The sequence below is a fragment of the Prionailurus bengalensis genome, chromosome B2 (genome assembly GCF_016509475.1).
Source record: "Prionailurus bengalensis isolate Pbe53 chromosome B2, Fcat_Pben_1.1_paternal_pri, whole genome shotgun sequence".
Taxonomy (NCBI): Eukaryota; Metazoa; Chordata; class Mammalia; order Carnivora; family Felidae; genus Prionailurus; species Prionailurus bengalensis.
Genome location: NC_057349.1, coordinates 31,182,874 through 31,205,389, shown reverse-complemented (window position 1 = coordinate 31,205,389; position 22,516 = coordinate 31,182,874). Strand labels below are relative to the sequence as shown.

Here is a 22,516-nt window from a genome sequence, read left to right as displayed (position 1 = left end):
CGCCATTTACCGCTTGTGTCCTTGCCAAACTTATTTAACATACACCCATTTTATTCTCTGCATCTGTAGGGGTGCAAAGGGTACGCAAATCACTGAGATGATGTGAGGATTAAATATAAATATGGTGTATAAAAAGCTCTTGTATAATTCTGGGTGCAAAGTAAAATGCTCAAAATTTGCTCAGTAAATATTAGTCATTTTTATTGCAATGTGGTTTGTTCTCTGTCACTAGTCCATAAATAAGGACTGCTGATCAGACTGTGGTAGACTGGCAGTTAATGCAGAACTTTAGATAGATAGTTGTCCTTTAAAGTCCATTCTGAATCTGAGATATTACATTTATATTAATATAATACATAATAATTATCTAAAGGTAGAAATATATATATTTAAAACTACATGTTGACATCAAAGGATGTGATTCATAGTATTTCCATTGTGTTCTCTTTCACGGACACTCTATAATGTATCCATTAGCACCAGCTTCTTATTTTCTCCTTAGGATAAAGCAGGAGAAGGTAATATAATAATAAGAGCAGGGAACATAATAAAGGAAAAAAATTCCCAATAAAATGAGGAAATCAGAGTGTGATCCAGGAGTATGGATTGAACACATTTTCCGTATAAAATATTAAAGTTTTTCTAAGCAGAGCTGTTATGTTAGAGGTTGAGTTTGAATCCTTTATTGATCTCTCAGCCCCCTGCATACTTTGATTTGGACAGTGGCCTTATCATTTTGTTAGGTTAAATGCTATACAAAGGAACTTTCAAGACCCTTCATTCCTTACAGATCATGTTCTCTAAGCCCCTTTTTCTATGCAAATTCTGGAGGTGCCTCCAACTCAATGACAGCATCAGCAGACAAACCTGAAGAGCATTTTCACTCAGGTTAAGTTGTGAGTAAATTCCCATTTCCTTTAGTTTATCAGAGACCTTTCTACCCATAAGGAGGTAGAGATTATACTCTCCAATCAACAGGTATAATTCTGCCATGTCATCAGTTACCAGGAGATGCTGCTCCTTGCTTGAGCTGTCCAGAGAATCACACCACTTTTCATTATCCAAGTACCAGAAAGACTGCTGTGCCTTCATTTCAGGGTGAAGGTTAAGTAATTTCCCCAATCTACACTACTGATGGGTGCAATAAGGTCCAGATAAAAGGTTTCTTCATTTGCAATCATCGTCCCTTCACTCCCTCAGCTCCTAAAATCCCTCAGACATACATTAAACAACCCTGTCTTCACTGGAGAGACATGAATACTCCTAAAAGACTCAAACTTTTGTTTAAATAACTGCCCTGCATAGAGCTGGCTTAAAATAGGGGCCCAATCAAATGTTTCACATACATTGGATGAAACCTTTCAAGTACTAAATTAAAATAATCCTTTCAATGAAGGAAGTCAGAGTTTCAGAAGAGGCTCTTGATACTGAATCTCTGACCAGCAACTGATGATGCAGTATATTTGTGATGCTGATTGGGTCTCAAACCTAGATTACCCAATCCAGGAGCAGAGAAACAAATTCCTTGGTTGGTATTATTTGGGAGGTGCCTAAAGGAGGGTCTTAGTTCTCACTGACTGAGACTTGCCTGTTCCCCTGCCCCCTGTCCTCTCTGTTCTCCAGCATGGTGTGCCTGTGTTTCAAGGGAGGCTCCTGGATGACAGCTCTGATGTTGATATTGATGATGCTGAGCCCTCCCCTGGCTTGGGCCAGGGACACCTCACGTAAGTGCACTCCTTGGGTGGTGAGCTATTGTGGAGTGGGGGGAAAGAAAGAAATCAGTTTTGCCACTGTGTCCACGCCATGTGCCTTAGAAAATTGTGACATTTTCTTTAATGATGGCCCACCTTTATCATATAGATCCCCAATTCTATCCAAAACAAGAGGAGGCCGAATGCTTGCCCTCTCTATAAGAGCTGTGTAAGGGGCCTCCACCTATAGAGGCCATTTCTTCTCAACTCTTCCCCAGTCAAAACTCTCCAGATTTGAGTTTCATTCCCTCAGGGTCTTGAGAAGACTCAGAAATAATGATTTCAAATTAATTCCCATAAGTGGTTCCCTTTATAATGTTGAGTTATGGTAGAAAATAAGAAAGTTTCTCAGAAAATTAGACAGAGAGTCAAAAGGAATTAGAAAGGTGTCTCCTAGAAGACCCTGTGTTATGTCTTCACAGGATTAGTTATGTTGGTACCTCTCTGTACCAAGGGTTCTCTCCCATTATCTCCTTTACTTTCTCCGCACCTCAAAGTTTACAAGGCTTTTATCCCTGGACTGAAGGTTCTCCGACCAAAGTTGGGGCTAGTTTTATCTCTATTTCTCACCCTGGAGGTACAGCAGAGATCCTTAGTACTTGAAATGACATTTTAGATGAGAAGCACGTATGGGATGTTCTTGGGAGTCTTAAAAAACTTAAGATATCTTCTGAGAACATGGCACAAGTTAATTTTTCATTATGAATCTATGTTGAACCTTTCTATGGTGTCCGTTTCTCCTGCATCTTTCAGTTCTGTGGTCTGAGCCCACAGATAGGGATTCAACTAGTATAGGATAAATTATATGCAATTATGGCTTTGTAACCCCAAAATAGGCAACATCAGGATTTCATATGGTTCCAACTATCTACCCCGAGCAGAGTACAGAGAGCGTGAAGGTGTTTACATTTCATAGTACTGAAAGCCAATATGCAAGTCAAGGGAATATATTGGCTCACTGAGGTGATGTCCCCAGATGGCATAGGTTTATTCCTCATGTTTTCTGTTTTTCTTTAATAGCCATGTTGGGTTGCCTCCACTTCCAGTTCCTATTCTTTCCCGAGCCATGCTGTCACCATTACTGTGAATCCCCCGTGTATGCAGAGACCTCAGCACTATCACAGATCTACAGGATGAGCTGAAACTTAATGAGATTTTTCTTTTTTCTTAAAATCACCCTTTCCTTACCTGTGATATTTTTTCCAACAGTAGACGGAGAAGGAGGTAGTCTGTGTGAATTTCTCACAGGAAGTGGAGGGGATATAATGTATCATCAGAGTAAAAGAATGTTGGACCTGAGCCCCTTCTTGCTTTCCAGGATCCTCACAATGACTGATTCTCGGAGCCCTGTGTTTATCCGTTGTATCACAGACATTTCTCTGAGCAGCTATGATGTACTAGGCTCTGTTCTGGGCTCAGTGAATTCTATTTGAATAGGCTAAAGATCATTAGCATCATGGATTTTATGTAATGACAGAGGAGAAAGCCCGATAAACATTTAACAATAACAACAAAAATTCTGACAACAATAAGTATGCTGAAAAAAAAAAATACTCCTAGTTGTGAAACAGAGAGAATTGGATGCACCTGACTTCAGTTCAAGTGTGTAGGGAGTTCTCCCTGAGGAAGTGACATTGAGTTGAGATATGACTGGTGACAGAAGCCAGGCAAGTGAAGGATGTACAGGACAAGTGTTGTAGGGAGAGAAAATAGGATAAAGGTCAAGGGCGGGAAGATGTTTGGTGAGTGTAAGGGACAGAAGGAAGGCTGGAGAAGCTGGAGTGTAGGGAGCAAGTTGGGGAGTGCTCTCAGTCACCACTACCATGTTTCCATCACTCAGGGAATGCCCCGTGTGACCCCATCATCAGTGCTCAGTATTTTTGGATCAGCACCTTTGACTTATTTGTTTGTTTGATTGTTTAAGATTATAGGTATACATTTAGGCAGAGAATATCTTTTAAAGTTATTATATACCTTCCATTTGGTTAGCATACAGTGTAATGTTAGTTTCAGATGTACAGTGTAGTGATTCCACACTTCTATACACTACCTGGTGCTCATCTCAAGTGTACATCTTATTCCTTGGATTTATTTAGATAAACTTATACATACATTGAAGTGTCATATAATATTTTCTCATTCATCACATGACAGTTTTCATGTCTTCAGCTGGTAGTTCATTTGCAAACTCAGATGTAGCCCAAAGTCTTGCTAGGCAGTTTTTCAGGTTGGTTTATTAAACATTAGCTTTGTCATAACACTAGCCCTTAACTTATTTCAGAAGATGTGGATTCGTAGGCCTCTGTAAACTGCATCAAGAACAGAGTTTAAAAGTTTTTTATACTTGATCTTCATGGGATGAGAAAACTCCTTGTTCAAAGATTGCAACATAGACGTCATACTTGGTGGTGGGACAGGGGGAGAATTAGAAGCCAAAGCTTTAATTTTTATAAGAATTTGAGGAGTACAGTATGTGGAACAATTATACAAGGACAATTAATTTCCAGGTTTCTCCCAGTCCAGCTTGCGTCTCATGAACGAAGCCCATTGATACAAAGTGGTTTTGAACCAAATAAGATATGTATCTGGTTATCCATACTATCTTTTTTGAAAACTAATGCACAAGTAAAATATTTGTCCCTTTCAGGCATCCTGGATTTTGGCTTTTTCCAGTGTCTGCCCACTTTGATTTGGGTAAGCCTGAAGCATTAGCACACCCAATCATCTTTTGGTTGGAATTCATAGTAACTTTTGATACTCTCTTGTTAGGCAGTATGAATTTTTTTTTCCAGAATCTGGTCTCAGTGAAGAGCCATTTTTCCAGAAAAATAAATTTGTTCAGTATCAAAGGTTTTTTTTTTTTTTTTTTTTTACCAGATATAATATTGGCAAAGTTTTCAGTGTAATTCTCAGCTGACATAGAATTAACATTGGCTTTTTTTACCACAGATTTTTCAGGTGGTGTAACAGTGGTTCTCATATGGGGACTTCAGGGAACATGGCAATGTCTGGAGCCATTTTTGGTAGTCACTTGGGGCTTTTTTCTGACATCTGCTAGGTAGAAGCTAATGATGCTAGTAAACAATCTACAACGTACAGAACAGGCTTCCCACAAAAAATATCTCGTCCAAAATGTCAAGAGTACTGATGTTGGAAACACCAGTTTATACTCTGCTGCTTCTAAAACCTCTAGACTTACCCTTTATACACACACTTACCTCCAATTCAGGTCTTTGTGGTGTAGTTTAGCTTATTTTATTACAAAAAATAATAAGATCAACAGTTCATAGATTGAACACTTTCTCGCTGAGTCCACTCAGTCAATGCAAGCTCGAGATCTTCATCTTTTATTCTTTGTCTTATGCAGTGTTTTATAAGATTTCATGATTTCTTGATCATCAGCATCTCTGTTAACTTTCAACAGCTTGCCTTATGAGTCATCAATTGTGACCGTCACAAGTATCTTTCTGTATCAACTTGTGCAGAAATGCTACATTCTGTTCTGTTGATAATGTCAAAAGCTCCTTTTTTTTGTCTCATTTTTAAAGGCACAGGTATTTTTAAACTATTTTTAAAATGTTCATGTCAATTCCACTTGAATAAAAAATTTTTCTTAGTTCAATTAAACAGAAAATAAAACATCAAAATATATACATACATGTATGTATGTGTCATGTATGTATATGTGTGTATATATATGTATGTATATGCATGTATGCACATATGTTATGATGTGTGTGTGTTTATATATTGAAACTCCAGAAGCCAATGTGACTGACTGACCAATAAGAGGTCTGACATGTTTGATCCTTTACCTCATCAGGTTAGATTTGGCAAAAGAGTTTGGCACCAAGGGGCGCCTGGTTGGCGCAGTCGGTTAAGCGTCCAACTTCGGCTCAGGTTATGATCTCACAGTTTGTGAGTTCAAGCCCTGCCTCGGGCTTTGTGCTGACAGCTCTGAGCCTGGAGCCTGCTTCAGATTCTGTGTCTCCCCCTCTCTGTTCCTCCCCAGCTTGTACTGTCTCTGTCTCTCTCAAAAATAAATAAATGTTTTTTTCAACTTTTTTTTTGGGGGGGGGACAGAGAGAGACAGAGCATGAACGGGGGAGGGGCAGAGAGAGAGGGAGACACAGAATCGGAAACAGGCTCCAGGCTCCGAGCCATCAGCCCAGAGCCCGACGCGGGGCTCGAACTCACGGACCGCGAGATCGTGACCTGGCTGAACCCAGGCGCCCCAATAAATAAATGTTTAAAAAGGGGAGGGGGGGGCGCCTGGGGGGCGCAGTCGGTTAAGCGTCCGACTTCAGCCAGGTCACGATCTCGCGGTCCGTGAGTTCGAGCCCCGCGTCGGGCTCTGGGCTGATGGCTCGGAGCCTGGAGCCTGTATCCGATTCTGTGTCTCCCTCTCTCTCTGCCCCTCCCCCGTTCATGCTCTGTCTCTCTCTGTCCCCCCCCCCCCCAAAAAAAAAGTTGAAAAAAAAAAAGAGTTTGGCATCAAAACTTGTAAAAAGATCTGGTTTCCTAGGTTTCTGGAGTTTGAAAATTCCAGGTAAGGACTTGAGGAACTGTAGTGCAGTCATGGTTTTAATGTCCTTAAAACTCTTCAGTAGTTTCCCATTACGTGTAGTATGAAGTCAAAATCCCAACATCACCTGTAAGGCTTTTACTGCCAGCTCCCCGTGATTTCTCCAGTCTAACCTTTTGCCTTCCTTTGTCCCATTGTGCTTCAGTGAACTCCCTTTTTCCATTTTGTTGAGGAAGTTCATCAATTCTTTCAAGATTTTGCACATTGTATTACCTTTCCCTGAATTATCAAACACACACACGCCCACTAGTTCACATCTAGTTACTCTTTCCTGTCACATCCTAAACATCCCCCTTGAGACCACCTGTCTGGCGCCCTAAGGAAACTCAGATCACCCAGTTATCCCCTGCTCTAGAACTGCAGTCTTGTGACATTTCTCCCCCCAGGTAAATAAAGTCCTGCCTGGCTGGGTTTTGTCCATCACCTTCCCTAAATTTTAACCCGAGAGTGGAGGGGATGTGGGGGTGTTTCCCTTCTCTGGTTCGCAGGGGCCTGAGTCAGCTCAGCCCAGACCAAGTGTTGGGTGGGGGTGGGGGAGGGGGACGCAGGTGGGACGTGTGTGAGGCCAGGAAAGGGCTGTGGGAGGCGAGGAGGGAGGTGGGTGTCTGCCAGCAGGAGGCGTCCAGGAGGAGGCGGTGAGGGGCAAATCCTCAGGCTGGGAGGTCCGCCTCTGAACCGGAAGCCAGTGACCCAGAGAAGCTCCCAGGAGAGGGATCACCTCCCCGCCTCCCTCCGCCCCCACCCGCAGAGGAGAGAAGAGCCATGGGTGCTAGTGGTTTGGGGGTGCGGGTGGGGCCCCGAGGGTTGGCGGCGTCAGTGTCTTCCAGGAGCCCACAGGTGACCGGGTCCCCCTGTCCACACAGCACATTTCTTGTTCCTGGGGAAGGCCGAGTGTCATTATCCCAACGGGACGGAGCGGGTGCGACTCCTGGACAGATACTTCTATAACGGGGAGGAGTATGTGCGCTTCGACAGCGAAGTGGGGGAGTTCCGGGCGGTATCAGAGCTGGGGCGGCCAGACGCCAAGTACTGGAATGGGCAGAAGGACTTCATGGAGCAGAAGCGCGCCGAGGTGGACACGGTGTGCAGACACAACTACGGTGTTGGTGAGAGCTTCACGGTGCAGCGGCGAGGTGAGCGGGGCAGGGGGGCTGGGGCGGCCGGGGCTGCGCGTGTGCGACTGTGAGACAGAGACTGGGTCCCAGTGAGCCTACAGGGTGTTGAGGAAGTGCACGTCACGGGGATCCCTGCGAGAGTGCGACGTCGGGGAGGGTGTGCTGTGTCTGTGGGGTGGGGACAGTGTGGTGTGTCCATGTGTGACTGGGGACAGTGTGGCTGAGTCTCTGTGTGACTGTGAGGACCATATGGTTGTGACCGTGGGGACAGTGTGATTGCGTCCATGTGTGACTATGGGGACAGTGTGGTGAGTCCGTGTGTGACTGTGGGGAAGGCGTGGTTGTGTCCATGAGTGACTGTGGGGACAGTGTCGTGTGTCCTTGTGTGGCTGTGGGGACAGTGTGGGAGGGGTGCCCTGTGAAGTGAGGGGGACAGAGAATGAGTGTGTGGGAAGGGGGGGCGGTGCGTGTGGAGAGAGTGGGTTTGGGAGAGGCAACAGGAGGGGACATCGGGCATCCTTGGTGGCCCCTGGGGGGCTCAGGGGCTCCAGCTGGAGGGCACACTGGGCAGGTGGTTGGAGACCTGGGAAGGGAAGTGGAGGGTGTCCTGGTTGGGGTGAAGGTGTAGGGGAGGGGAGGGGAGGGGAGGGTTAAGAGATTGGGGAGATGTGAGGAGGCCAGTCACCTTCTGTCCCTGACACTCCCCCTTCTTTTTCTGAAGCCCCTGAGATACGTGTGCCTGTGTCTGTATGTGCTACCACTGCAGTGAGAAAAATGGCCAGACTAATCGTTGAAGATTTGGGGGGATTTCTGAGGTCCCTCTGACATTTCTATTTTTTTTTTAATGTTAATTTTTGAGGGAGAGATCCAGTAAGACAGAGTGGGAATGGGGGAAGAGCAGAGGGTGAGATAGAAAAAGTGCAAGCAGGGGAGGAGCAGAGAGAGAGAGGGAGATACAGAATCCCAAGGAGGCTCCAGGTTCTGAGCTGTCGCCCAGAGCCTGCCCCGGGACTCGAACCCAGAAACTGTCAGATCATGACCTGAGCCAAGTGGGACCCTTAGCTGACTGAGCCACCCAGGCTCCCCAAACCCTCCTGATATTTCTGAGGCTTCTTTTAGGTCTCAACTTCCTGCTCTTTGTTCTCTTAGACTATGTATTCTTACATTCTTGAAATGATTGTGAAACCAGGTATCTTAATTATAATTTTGTTACTAAATGTATTGATGTTGCTGTTTTTATAATGATGAAAGTATTTAAGGAGTTGCATATTATTTCTTTATATAGTTGTAACAATTCACCTCACGTTCCCCTTTGTTAGATCTTTTTTTCCCAATATTGCAAATACTCGGTTGAAATTTTATATCTTTTTTTTAATTTTTAATGTATATTCCTTTGATTTTAAGGTCCTTGGATTTTTTTTTTTTTTACATATCTATTGGCTAATTGTTGTTACTGATGTAAAAATTATCTACTATTATCTCGGGGATTCTGGCATATTTCTCAGTGATTTTAGGTGTTTTCTATGCATAAGATTATTAATGCTTTGCTGATAGTCGATTCAGCATTTTCTCTAGTCTGTGGCTTATATTTTGACATTGTTTATTACTTTTCATGCTAGGAGTGTAAACATTTATATTTAATGAAATATGCTACAAAAATTGTTAGCAAAGCTTTGTCATCAATCTTGAATCTACCATTTTACGATATTGTAAAAATGGTTTCACCATATATTTCCTTTCTTAAAAACAGTATTTATTGAGGCTAGTAGTGTAAGGGATTGTCTCTGCACTAAGGATACCCGTTAAATAGTCTCAGTTTCTTCCCTGAACTCAAATGTCAGCTTTCAAAGGGAGACAATTATAAAGCTATAACAATTCCAATAACAGTAATTTTTTATACTGCACAGAAGGAGTGATCATCTGAGTGCAATTATGAGAACTTTTTAAAATCAATGAGTTTCCTTGTTCCTTTCCCTCTCTTTCAGGACTCACACTGTTCTTGCAATTAAACAAATAGGCTAGAGTATCACCTCTGTCTTTCCTGCTTCTGGGGGAGAAGCATTTGTGTGGTGTTGTAAGGTGTGAGTGGAGCATTTCCAGGGTTTCATATTCTATTTCCACATCAACCTCAAGCTGTTCTCCAATTTACCCAGACTGCTTTAAATCATATTTTCTCTGTAATTAAACAGGGTAATAAGTACTTAACATATATTGAAGGTTAAACTCCAATCATCACTTTACATACTTTAGGTGCATTAATCCTCACAGAACTGTAAGAGGTAAGTATTACTATCTCCTTTGATAGAGGAGAAAGCTGGGGTGCAGAGGAATGTAATATTCTTCTAGGATCAATCAGTAAGGAGCAGAGCCTATATTTGAGCTCAGTCAGCCTGCTCCAGAAATCATGCTTTTAATTGAGACCCATTATCTCTTGCAAAATGTGTAAACACTTGAATTCCGCAAGGAATAACTCCCTCACACTATGAAAAACAAACCCCACAAATTTCCTCAACATCTCTCAAACTTAATGGACCCATACTATCAGGATTGAATTCAAGACTCATGAGACTGGCTGGTACTGGGCCACGTGGCCAGCTTTGAGGGAGGCCTTCACGAGATGCAGCCTGGGACCAGAGACCGGAGGCAGGAGGGCAGCCAGCCAGGGAGACTCATTCTGTCGTCCTCACTTAGTCCCGCTACCACTTGTCTTCTAGTTGAGCCGACAGTGACCGTGTTCCCCTCGAAGACGCAGCCCCTGCAGCACCACAACCTCCTGGTCTGCTCCGTGAATGGTTTCTATCCAGGCCACATTGAGGTCAAGTGGTTCCGGAATGGCCAGGAGGAGGAGACTGGGGTCGTGTCCACAGGCCTGATCCGTAATGGAGACTGGACCTTCCAGACCCTGGTGATGCTGGAAACAGTTCCTCAGAGTGGAGAGGTCTACACCTGCCACGTGGAACATCCAAGTCGCACGAGCCCTCTCACCGTGGAGTGGAGTGAGAAGCTTTCTGATCCCATAAATTCCTCGCCCAGCAGGGAGGGGACTTTGGTTTGCCTTTTGTGCTTCTGGCACATCCTCTATTTATAGGGACCTTCCGGGCAGGAGGGGAATACAATCTTGGCTCTGCCTTTTATTAGCTCTGTCACCCTGCACAAGTTACTTGAACTGCAAGGAGCTCCTCATCCATAGATATTGAAGTAGTGGATTTGTCAACGCTGTGGTATTTAAAAAGTTCAATACCTAAACCTTGTATCTATGGAATGGGATTTAAATTTTTCCCCCAGAAATTGCCACTTACTCTATTTCTTCCAAGGCAGGCTTCATTCCTCATTCTCAAAGTTCTCAATCCAGAGTCTCCAGCAGGGGAGTTGGATTTGGGGTAAAAATCACTAAAGCTGCTTCTTCTCTCAGGGGCTCAGTCTGAATCTGCACAGAGCAAGATGCTGAGTGGAATCGGGGGCTTTGTTCTGGGTCTGCTCTTCCTGGTGGTGGGGCTGTTCATCTACTTCCGGAATCAGAAAGGTAAGGCACCTGTTGGTAGCTGGGCCTCCCTATAGACCTTGTGGGAGAGAAATACAGCTTTGATCGCATAAACTCTCTGTAGACCAGTGGCCTTGTAAAGCCTTTCCTTCTCCCTTTGCCCTCAGATTTCCTAGAAATCCAGACAGCAAGGGTCCATGGTTACTGAGTTTCAGCATAAGAGATTATGGGTTGTAGAGACAAGAAAGAGGTTAACAAGATAGATATCTTGGGTTGGGGTCCTGGGCCAAATCAGGAAGAGCTATGAAAGCTAATGAAGCCACAGTAGATTGGTGTGACAGGAACTTCCCGGGTCACATCTCTCCCTTTCTGATCCCATTGGCATCATGCGATGTGGGTTGTGGTGGTAGGTGGGTCTGGGGTTGGGACCTTGTATGTGGGGATAGATTTACCTGTGTCTCTGTTAACTATATGTTTTCCCTTTTCTTTCCCAGGACACTCTGGACTTCAGCCAACAGGTAATTCTCTTTGACCCTCTTTAGAGATAGAGTTGATTATCCTGGAACAGATGGTGGAGATGAAAAGACAGAAACAATGTCAAAGACTTTGGATCTGACTTCTGCTCAGGCAGTTAACTGAAGCTTCTTCTCTCCACTTACTAAAAGGCCTGCACTGCAAATAGCTTTAGATCAAGGATACTTAAGAAAGAATATGTTCTTCTTCCTACTGTGGTGCTTTAACAGGAGGCCCTGGGAGAGTGGAGAGGAAGCTGCTTGTGGAGGTGGGTCTGGGAACAACACTCTGCTCTGTCTTCTGCAGGACTCCTGAGCTGAAGTGGAGATGCTGACACTCCAGGAAGAACCTTCTTTTCAGGCTTCCTCACATAGTGAAAATGTTTCCTGTTTGGCTCGTATTCTTCCACAAACACAGTGCTTCTCAGGATTTGGTTTGCCCTGGGTTCAGTGACCCTGCAGAAACTATCCTCCCTGATGACTCCCTCCACCCTATCTTTGACCTGGAAGCCCCAGTACTGACTGCAGTTCCTTATCTTCATTCTCTCCCAGCTCCCTGTGTATTCAGCCCCTTAATGCTTCCTTTACATTGGAACTCACCTCTGTTCACGTGTCTTTATCAGCTTTTCTCAAATAAACATGGAGTGACAATCATCCGTTGCATATAGTTTCAAGGAAAAGAAGTAGCAAAAAAAAGGGAGAAAGGGAGGATTGCAACAAATTACAATATTGGTTTTTATTTATATTCCAGAATTTGGGTCAGATGTGGATCTGGAAGGTATCTTTGTATCATGTCCTTTTATACTTGGTCTTTTTCTATTCTGTAATTAGGCATGTTTTCTGGAGCTAGGAAATGGAGCTTCATGGCCCATATGATGCTGGTGTCCTACACCTGTGTGTTTTCAAAGACAAACCAGAAGTCCCTTTGCACAAAAGAGGGGACAAAAAAATATCAGCAATCCACTAACTTATAATGATATGACACACCCAAATTTTTGTACTCACTTTGTTTCCTTACCCAGATTTTTTATTTTACTTTTCATATTTTTATTTCATTTTATTTTTAAGTAGGCTCCACGGCCAATGTGGAGCTCAAACTCATGACCCTGAGATCAGGAGTCGAATGCTCCACTGACTGAGACAGCCAGGTGCTCCTTTCCTTGATTTTTCATATTAAAGTGTCTAAACCTATGGAAACCCCTTTCATTAGCCTGATGGTGGGCTGTATCTACACTTCCATCTCTTTCTGTGTCTCTCAGATAAACATCAGTGGCATGCTGACACTTTGGCTTAGGGGACATCCTTCCCCATCCTTCCCCTTAGACTATCAGGACCAAGCCACAACTCCAGTGGAAAAGAGGTATGTCTGAGGCCTTCCAGATTGTAAGCAAATGTATCGTCTGTACGGGAACATCCTGTATGGATCTCATCTTAGAAATCCAAGGCAATGCTGGGAAACAAAGAAGGAAATTATGAATACTGTGATGTGCATACAAACAGTGACATACTATGTAGCTAGAAGAAAAAAATAACCCTTGCTTACAATAATCTCCACTTCTGTACAGGTAAGGAGATTTTGTACAACACACAACATTTTGTTTAATAGGATCCAGGAAGAGAATAGGAATACATAGCTATATCAATTCAATTTATCTGCATCCATCTATCATTATCTCTTTCTCCATCATCTATTAAATCTATTTACTTTTTTATATATGACAACGAAAGGACTTTTAAAAAATGGTTGCCTCTTGGGCACAATGAGGGAATAGATTGAAGGGAATAGGAATGAAAGCTGAACTTTTCTGAAAGTGTCTTATTTGATAGTTTTTTAATTTCAAAAATTTCTTTTAGAGAGAGCGAGCCTTTAGTGAGGACCAGGGGATCAGAGAGAGAGAGAGAGAGAGAGAGAGAATCTTAAGCAGGCTCACGTGAAGCCTGATGCAGGGTTCAAACCCATGAACCATGAGATCATGACCTGGGTGGAAATCAAGAGACGGAGGCTTAACCGACTGAGCCACCCAGGCACCCCTCTTATTTAATAGTACAGAACTGGCAATATTTTACGTAATAAAACTTTACACAATATATACAAATGAACCCAATTTAATGAAAGAAATGTGACAGAGAGTATATGAGGGGAACAAACTAGACAAGGAAACCAAATATTTGTGTCTCCTGCATAAAACAATGTGGAATCATAATTATAAATCAATATACAGTTAAATTTCATAAACTTCAGTAATATAAAAGAGTTAGAAAGGTTTCAGAGAAATGCAACAAAATTGTTTAAGTAGATGATGAGTTCTGTTATCATATTCTGTCTGAAGGGTCAGTGTCAAATGTAAATTAAACCTAAAGAGCAGACAACAGATTCAGAAGTTTATTTCAAGGTAATAGACACTCAGACAATTTCTCCACGATCAGAGACAGCTATAAATTTCAAGCCAACTCAAAGTTTGTGTATATTTCAGTCATATATTATGCACTATTTGTGTGAAACAGGTTATCATCGCCTGGGAAGTTAATAACTAACAGTAACGTATGCAATATTTATATGGTTGGGGTAAGTTCTGTTGATCCCAGGGTTGCAACTTTACTTTGTTTTGTTCCCCAAGATGAATAAGTGAATTGTCTCATTTTATCTGAGACCTATGGTGTGACATTATAATATAGAATTAAAATGTATGGCAGGAGTATTTCAGTGGAGATGCTTTGTGTTGCTAATGGAAAAACCCAATCTATTTGACTTTATTTATCTTTAACTACTTGTCTCACAGAGCAGATAGACCCAAGGTACTTCATCTCCAGACTGGTCAATTCATCAGGCCAGTGGTGTCACCAGTGATGCTGGGTCTTTTGGCCTCATCTCCTTATCGCACACCACTTGTCAGTGTTCCTAAAATGGTAGTAGGATGGTGCAGCAGCTTTATGCTTCATTGTATCTCATAATTTCCAAAGGCAGGAAAAGGGAACTGCTCTTGTATGCTTTTATAAGAGTGACCTATACCTTTTTCAGGTGTCCCCAGTAGACCTACTTCCCACATGTTGAGAGGACCACAGGATTACAGCGATAGGCTCAGACAAATCATGCTTCATCCTTTTCGGCGATGGGCTTGCCTCACCTGATGCGTTGGAAAGATGGGAGCAAATAATTTTCTTTGGAAAGGAAGAAATATTAGATGGGATAGATGAGAACAATTTCAGGCAAGGAAACTATAGTATCTGGTACTCTCAGAATGTTACTATTTTTTAAAAAAAAGATTTTTTAATGTTTATTTATTTTTGAGAGAAAGAGACAGAGTGTAAGCAGGAGAGGGTCAGAGAGAGAGGGAGACACAGAATTGGAAGCAGTTTCCAGGCTTGGACTGTCACAACAGAGCCCCCGAAGAGGGGCTCAAACTCAGGAGTGGTGAGATCATGACCTGAGCTGAAGTCAGATGCTTAACCAACTGAGCCTCCCAGGCACCCCTAGATTGTTAGTATTTTAACTTATCTCCTCATAAAGGATGATACATTGTTGAGGGGAAGCATCAGTTTATGATTTTTTTTAACAGGGAGTATTAAATGGCAGCTATAAACCCAATTACAAACAGCAACTGAAGAAGAAGATTATTTGTTTGCTCTTAGAAATTAACATGCCGAGACTTAATTTTGTAAGGAAAAATATATTTTCCAGAAAATTTTCAAAGATAATGGAGAAGGGATGCTAGTGTCCCTTCGCTTCTCCATTGAATCCTTGGCTATAAATGTGTGCCTGTGATATGAACAGAAATACTGTGTGGTGCTGTACCTGGAAAGCTGTACCATAAAAGGCCAGGCTGTAGAAGGCCGTGTCTTCGTTTACTTTGTTTTGAGGAGCATGCCATGAAGGTCATGCCTTAGTTTCCTTGAAGGCTGTGCCGTTTTTAACCCATGGAAAACACTAGAAATGGTTTACAAGGGGGAATTACCCAATTCTGTAATTTAAGTAGTTACTACAGGACACTGACAGAAAAGAGTAAACATAGAAATCCATCATGATCTAAGAGACATTCCGACACGTATTGTCTTTACATCCAACTTTCGTAGGAAATGGTCCCCGGTTGGGTTTTACTTCAATTGGGTACTGGTTTTGGCAGGCTTCTAGTGGAGGTCTTGTGGCCAGAAGTGGCTAGACTAGGGATGTGGAGGGGATCACATTAGACCAATAAGGAGGAACCTCAACAGGAGTCATAAGATTGGGAGCTGTGCCAGTTTCTTAGGTGGCTGTCCCATGCCCAAGAAAGACAACGTTGTATAAAGACAGGAATAAAGAGAGGGCATCAAGTTTCTGGGTCTTAATACCATTCTGGCTAGGGTACTAACTTCCAGCTGAAAGGCAGGTTTTCTCCTCTCTGGAGAGTAGACGTGGGCTAGAGGATTATAGACTGAGAAATCGACATGAAAGTGTTCCAATAAGAGCCCAGTCCTTGAAAAGCCCCTGAAATGAGAGTAAAGGAAGAAAAGAGAAAGTTCTCACCAAGTTTGAACCAAGGCTCAGAGTACGGATGAAAAGACTCAGAAAGCCTCACATAAGAGTGCCAATATGATGGGGCTCTTGAGCAAATGGCAAGAGGGAATTCTTGAGACATCTTTGGTGCAAAAGTGTGATTTTATTAAAGCACAGCGACAGGACTTGTGGACAAAAAGAGCTGCACTGAGGTTGTGAGGAGTGACTAATGATATGTTTTTAAGTTAGTGGGGGCCAGGGATAGTGTAAGTCTCTAACGAATTTGGAAGCAAGGCTTTCAGGACCTTGAGGGCCTAGCTGCTGTGAAGATAAGTTTACTTTTAGGTAAACAAAAAACATCAAGCAAGTAAGGCAGCCCTGAGTTCCTGGAGCAAGGTCATACTTTGCATGTTTCAGATGTCTATCGGTGGGCAGCAAACTGTAAGGAGATTTCATTTAAGCAAAATTTCCCTGGCCTTTGTTTCCCTCATCACTATCAACAGTAAACAAATTGTAGAAAGAGCTCAAATGTCCATCAACTGATGAATGGATAAAGGAAAAGTGGCATATATGAATATATATAATGGAATATTACTCAGCAATAAAAATGAAAGAAATCGTGCCATTTGCAATAATGTGGATGGACCTAGAATGTATCACGCTAAGGGAAATAAGTCAGTCAGAGAAAGACAAATATCACATGCTTTTACTCATGTGAAATTTAAGAAACAAACGGGTGAACATAGGGGAAGGGAAGGAAAATTTAAAAGATAAAACAGAGAGTGATGCGAACCATGAAAGACTTAAATATAGAGAGCCAACTGAGGGTTGATGGAGGGAGGTGTTTGGAGGGATGGGCTACATGGGTGATGAGCATTAAGGAGGGCACTTGTTGGGATGAACACTGGATGTTATATGTAAGTGATGAATCACTGAATTCTACCTCTGAAACCAATACTAAAGTCTATATTAATTTACTTGAAATTGTGTTAAAAAAGAGAAAAAATCACGTATCAATAATCTATGTTCCCACCTCAATAATGTAGAAATAGCAGCAAAATAGCCTAAAGGAAACTGAAGAAAACAAGTAGTACCTGTAAGAACAGAAAGAAACAAAATTGGGAAAAGAAGACAATAGAAAAACTCCATGACACATTGAGCTTGTTCGTTGAAAAAAAAAAAAAAAGATGTAATTAAGAAACATTTAGGAAGACTTACAACAAAGGAGACAAAACACAAATTCCCAATTTCAGGATTGTTGGTGAGTGGAGGGAGTGTGAAGGCTCCTGCAGACCGTGAAGTTTCTTTGATTGAAAAATGAAGTAGGCAACTCCATCCAGTTTACACAGACTTATTCAGGATAACTTACAGGGAGGAGCGCCAACTTATAGATGGTGATCCAGACAGCTGTGCAGCTAGTCTTTCTGAAGTCTGGACCTTAGTCGATTTTACAGAGTGAGGGGACATGCGGAGGGCATTGTAGTGAGATCAAAGGGTTTGACAAAGTTAATTGGTAACATTTAATAGACCTTGTGACACCATGTGTACAATAGGAAGGAGACAGCAAAATCGAGACTCTCGTGTCAAGCAGGAGCCCAGGTCAAAGCAATGACAAAAGCAGTTAAAGGTACTGCACTGGGAGATATCACTGGGACCAGCATCAGCTGCCACTCCAGAAGTGATAACGAGCAGAAGCAGAGGAGGTCTGCCAGAGCCCAAGGCTAATTAAATCCCTATAAAAAGGGGAGGATTTTTGCAGCCAACTCTCAGACTTTTCGGACATGACCCCTCTGTGTCTGACCACTTTAAAAAGGCAACTGCTGGTGGGGCACCTGGGTGGCGCAGTCGGTTAAGCGGCCGACTTCAGCCGGGTCACGATCTCACGGTCCGCGAGTTCGAGCCCCGCGTCAGGCTCTGGGCTGATGGCTCAGAGCCTGGAGCCTGTTTCCGATTCTGTGTCTCCCTCTCTCTCTGCCCCTCCCCCATTCATGCTGTGTCTCTCTCTGTCCCCAAAATAAATAAACGTTGAAAAAAAAATAAATAAAAAGGCAACTGCTGTCGAAGACTCTGCCCGATTGATCTCCAGGCAGAAGGGAAATCCTTCACTGCTTGAACATAATAAGCAGTAAGTGCTGAGAGCTGACCAGGACCTGACCACGGTCTCTCAAAGGCTTCCCCACAGACGCACTTCATGTGTGGTTTGTTAACTTCCTACACCCTTTTGTTATCTTGTGTGTTGTGTGATTTGTCTCATTTCTGCTGGATGCCCTGTCAGAAGCCAAGTTTAATCACATGGTGAAATGTCATTGAGTTTGGAATTCTGAACCTGCTTATAAATATGATTCACTTTATTTCATGACTGAGTAAAGCTGACATTGTGGAAAGACACAACGGGAGTGTATGCTTTCATAGCATGCTCATGACAAGGGGAGAAACTGTGTTACTTCTAATAGTTATCTAAACAGAGATATACAGGACCGGAACAAATCTCCCTGCATTGTGGTCATGGTCTGCCATTCTAAGGCATATACATTAATGTCCAAGGGGCCTGGGACACGTAGCCCTGAGAGAGGTCAATGGGGGACACGGGCAAGATGGCAGGCCGAAGAAGGAGTATTCTCAGCACTCCTACTCTCCACCCCAAGCAACTTTATAGCCTGTACAGTATTTTATGTGCCATTCTTCCATGATTACCCTAGAGTCGGATATGAGGAAGTGACTTACATACATGGCAACGTGAAGTTGATATACTTAAGACAAAAGAAAATACTTAAGACTATAGTTCCCCAGCAAGTCAGTGAAGAGGTGAACCATCTAGAGAAGGCATCAGCAAAAGAGATCTTCTCTACATGATTGATAATCTTCTGCATATGGGACAACATGCTCAGCATTCCACAGACCTGGCAGTGGGAGCAATTGTGAATTTCAACCTCACTGGTGGCCTTTGACAGGCAACAGGGAGGGACATCAGCAGTGTGAGATCAGGGGAGACAAGACAAATGTTTAAAGGCAATTCATAGATCAAGTCTTCATTTAGCAACAACACAGTAGCTGTTTGGTTCCCAGGAGCGAATACCCTGGCGTAGATATCCTTCCTGGGGGAAGTTAGCAGATATTTTGTCCTAATATTGTCATAGGCTGTGTCTATACACGGGTGTTTTGGGTGCCACTCATAGAAATAATTCCACTGTAGTACCAAATATCAGCTATCCAGAAGCAGTTAGTTGTGTCCATGTTTTGGTCCTGACCAATATAGAACAAGGGGTCAAAGGCAGCACCTGATGTGACCCCTTGGCCCAGTGAGTTAGGACACCAAGCCACCAAGGGTGAGGGGAGGGGGCATTTGGAGCCAATTTCCCATGTACTAAAGTCTTTGCATGTGGAGGTTTCTGGCAAATGCAAAATGAGTTCCTCCTGCCACTGAATAGGCCTCAAGCCTCCTGACAGTCCCCATACCCACAGTGCCCCAGCTCTGAGGGTGTTATTTATTAGATGTTCACATGCTGCCGGTTTTCCTGCTGTTAGTGTGGCCTGAAGGAATCCAAACACCTCTCTTAGTTGTGGAGACCAACCTTTGAGGGAACTATCTGGCGAGAAAGTCTTTAATACATTCTTATGTTAAGCTAGTAAGGTTGCATCTAGGGATTACATCTCTAGCATATGCTGGCTATTTGTCTTATAGGTTCCTTTGAATGATAAGCAAACATTCTTTTGCTTTGAGCCTAGTTGTATGTGTTCCTTGGCAGTCCAGCTGTGCCTGGGGGGATGTGACCTCTACTGCTCATTCTTCCATTTGAACTGACAAGATGGATTCTGGCTTCAAATCCCCACTGTTTTCACCATTCCTCATTGTTGCGGGGTAGGAGTAATGAACACTCTAGCTACTGCCTGTTAACAAAGGGCATGGATCAGGATTTCAGGAATGAAACTGCCTTGCTCCCAATGGCAAATATTCCCTAGCACCAGGCTCAGCCCCCACCCTGCATAGAGCCATTATTTTGGAACTTCCATGTACAGTGTTAGCATCTTATTCCACGATTTATAATGAGGTAAATTGGGTCAGTTCATTTAAACAGTTGTCTCATTTTAGGCGGTGGTCCTGCAGGTGGGCTCTCCAAGTTAGGCCTATGCTGTGAATGCAGACAGTTAGAAAACTAGCCAGAGATTCAGGAGACCAGAAGAATTTAGGATCCAAGCTCAGTTGCATAAACAACAAATACTCAAAGACAAGGAATCTGAACTAGAATCTAACACCCATGGAAGTGTGTTTCAGAAACATGTTTTTTTCTCCCTAAAAATCACCCTCATTTCCATCAAAGATAGCCAAATTAAGACTAATTTTTTATGTAAAATAAGTCCTGTTATAATAAACTTGACCTAATTACTTACTTAAATATATCAAGAATACTGACTGGCCATGTAAGTTTTTTTTTTCTGATTTTTTAAATGTTTATTTGTTTTTGAGAGAGAGGGAGACAGACAGACAGAACCTGAATAGGGGATGGGCAGAGAGACAGGTAGACACAGAATCCAAAGCAGTCTCCAGTCTCTGAGCCATCAGGACAGAGCTCAATGCAGGACCCAAACCCACTAACTGTGAGATTTTGACTTGAGCCAAATGGAGGCTTAACCAATTGTGCCACCCAGGCAGCCCCATAAGTTTTTTTTAATCTGCTTTGCTATGAAACTTTTCCTAAGGAATTTCAGATTGAGCTTAGAGTAGCCTTTTGAGGGTAAGAGTCAGAATAAATACTTAGCATCAGATTCAGTTTCAATCCCTATAGATTTGGGTGATTTCCTCTCTTCTTAAGGTTCTTCCAAATATGCCAGGTTTCTGAGCAGCTAGGTAATAGCTTTACTTGTTTGTGCTACTGGGAACCCTATAAACAAGATACCAGGGTAATTTTTCCAAGGGGTTTCATTGATTCCAAAAATTCAACCTTAGTAACTCAAAGGTGTCTGGTCATATCTGAGTTTGTGCATATCTTCCCCAAATACGACATTCCAGTCAAAGACTTGGTGGTATGATCAATGTTTCCTGTTACAAGGGAAATAGATTCTTACTGACCTTCTGCAAGTAACTATCATTGCCATGAAATTATCAATACTCACGGAGAGTTTCTAAATTATAGAGAAATCAGGTAGGGAGAAAAAGATAAATGTTTGTTTACAAAGGGATATTTTCCCACATTTTTGTCAGTCATAGATTATAGAAGTCTTATTCTATATCTATAGTAACCAAGTAAACCTTTGTGGCATTGGTAGAGAGATGGATATAGGGACCAAGGGACAGAATCTTCTTGTAGAGGATATTGGATGGCAAGGAAAAGAGGTGAAAAAATGTTCAGCATCACAAATTTTAGGGAAATGCAAATTCAGACCACAGTAAGGAATCACTGCACCTATTTAACCAGCTAAGAAAATAGTGACAATACAAAGTGCTAGCAAAGACGTGGGGAAACTAGACCTTTCAAAAGTTGCTGGGAGGAATTCAAAAGTGTATAGCCACTCTGTAAATAGATGGGCTGTTTACTATACATGAAATGTTGCCTTTTTAGCTAAGCTAAAAGCAGCCTACAGAACGAGAGAAGATACTTGCAAATGACCTACATGCTAAAGGGTGAGTATCCAAAATATATAAACACTTTCAAAACTCAACACCCGAAACCAAAAAATCCAATTAAAAATGGGCAGAAGACATGAACAGACATTTTCCCAAAGAAAGACATACACATGCCAACTGACACGTGAAAAGATGCTCAACATCACTCATCATCAGGGTAATACAAATGAAATATCACTGCACACCGTCAGAATGGCTAAAATCAACAACCGAAGAAACATCAGGTATTGGGAAGGAAATGGAGACACGGGAACCCTCTTGCACTTTGGTGGGAATGAAAACTGTGCAGTCACTCTGAAAAGTATTTCGAGGTCCTTCAAAAAGTTAAAAATAAACCTACCCTACAATCCAGCCACTTCATGACTAGGTATTTATCCAAAGGATGCAAAACTACTAATTCAAAGGGATACATGCACCCCTATGTAAGTAGCGTTATCTACATCGCCAAATTATGAAAATAGCCTGAATGTCCATAGGCTGAAGAATGGATAAAGAAGATGTAGCACATGTATACAATGAAATATTCCACACCATAATAAAGAATGAAATCTTGTCATTTGCAGCTAAAATATTAAGTCAGTGAGAGAAAAACAAATACCATATGATTTTACTCATATGTGGAATTTAAGAAAGAAAACATACAGTCATAGGGCAAAGGAGACAGAGGCAAACCAAGAAACAGACTGATAACTATAGGGAACAAGCTGATGGTTAGCAGAGGGGAGGTGGGCAGGGGGATGGGCGAAACTGGTGATGGGGATTTAAGGAGTGCACTTTTGATGAGCCTGGGGTGTTGTAATGAAGTGTTGAACCACTATATTGTACACCTGAAACTGATATCACACTGTATGTTAACTAGCTGGAATTTAAATAAAAACTTGGGGGAAAAAAAAGCCAAACCAAAGAAAAATTAAAAAACTGAAATGTGTACTTACCACATGATCCAGAGACTGCAGTCATAGGCATTATTTCAAAAAA

General features: G+C 42.4%; 1 protein-coding gene across 1 annotated transcript; it reads left to right on the top strand.

Moving 5' to 3' along the window:
• Positions 1-1,552: 1,552 nt before the first annotated feature.
• LOC122489367 (DLA class II histocompatibility antigen, DR-1 beta chain-like) lies at positions 1,553-12,098 on the top strand. Its single transcript, XM_043591085.1, has 6 exons — positions 1,553-1,724; positions 7,200-7,469; positions 10,166-10,447; positions 10,864-10,974; positions 11,427-11,450; positions 11,752-12,098. Exons 1-6 carry the CDS (start codon positions 1,625-1,627, stop codon positions 11,763-11,765), a joined length of 801 nt encoding a protein of 266 aa, XP_043447020.1. The 5' UTR covers positions 1,553-1,624; the 3' UTR covers positions 11,766-12,098.
• The last annotated feature ends 10,418 nt before the right edge of the window (positions 12,099-22,516 follow it).

What these genes read in the sequence shown, in the direction of transcription:
- LOC122489367 (XM_043591085.1), top strand. Translation starts at nt 1,625, where the DNA reads ATGGTGTGCCTGTGTTTCAAGGGAGGCTCCTGGATGACAGCTCTGATG. An exon ending in TTGGGCCAGGGACACCTCAC is followed by an intron (nt 1,725 to 7,199) that starts GTAAGTGCACTC and finishes CTGTCCACACAG; the next exon opens with CACATTTCTTGTTCCTGGGG. An exon ending in CCCTCTCACCGTGGAGTGGA is followed by an intron (nt 10,448 to 10,863) that starts GTGAGAAGCTTT and finishes TTCTTCTCTCAG; the next exon opens with GGGCTCAGTCTGAATCTGCA.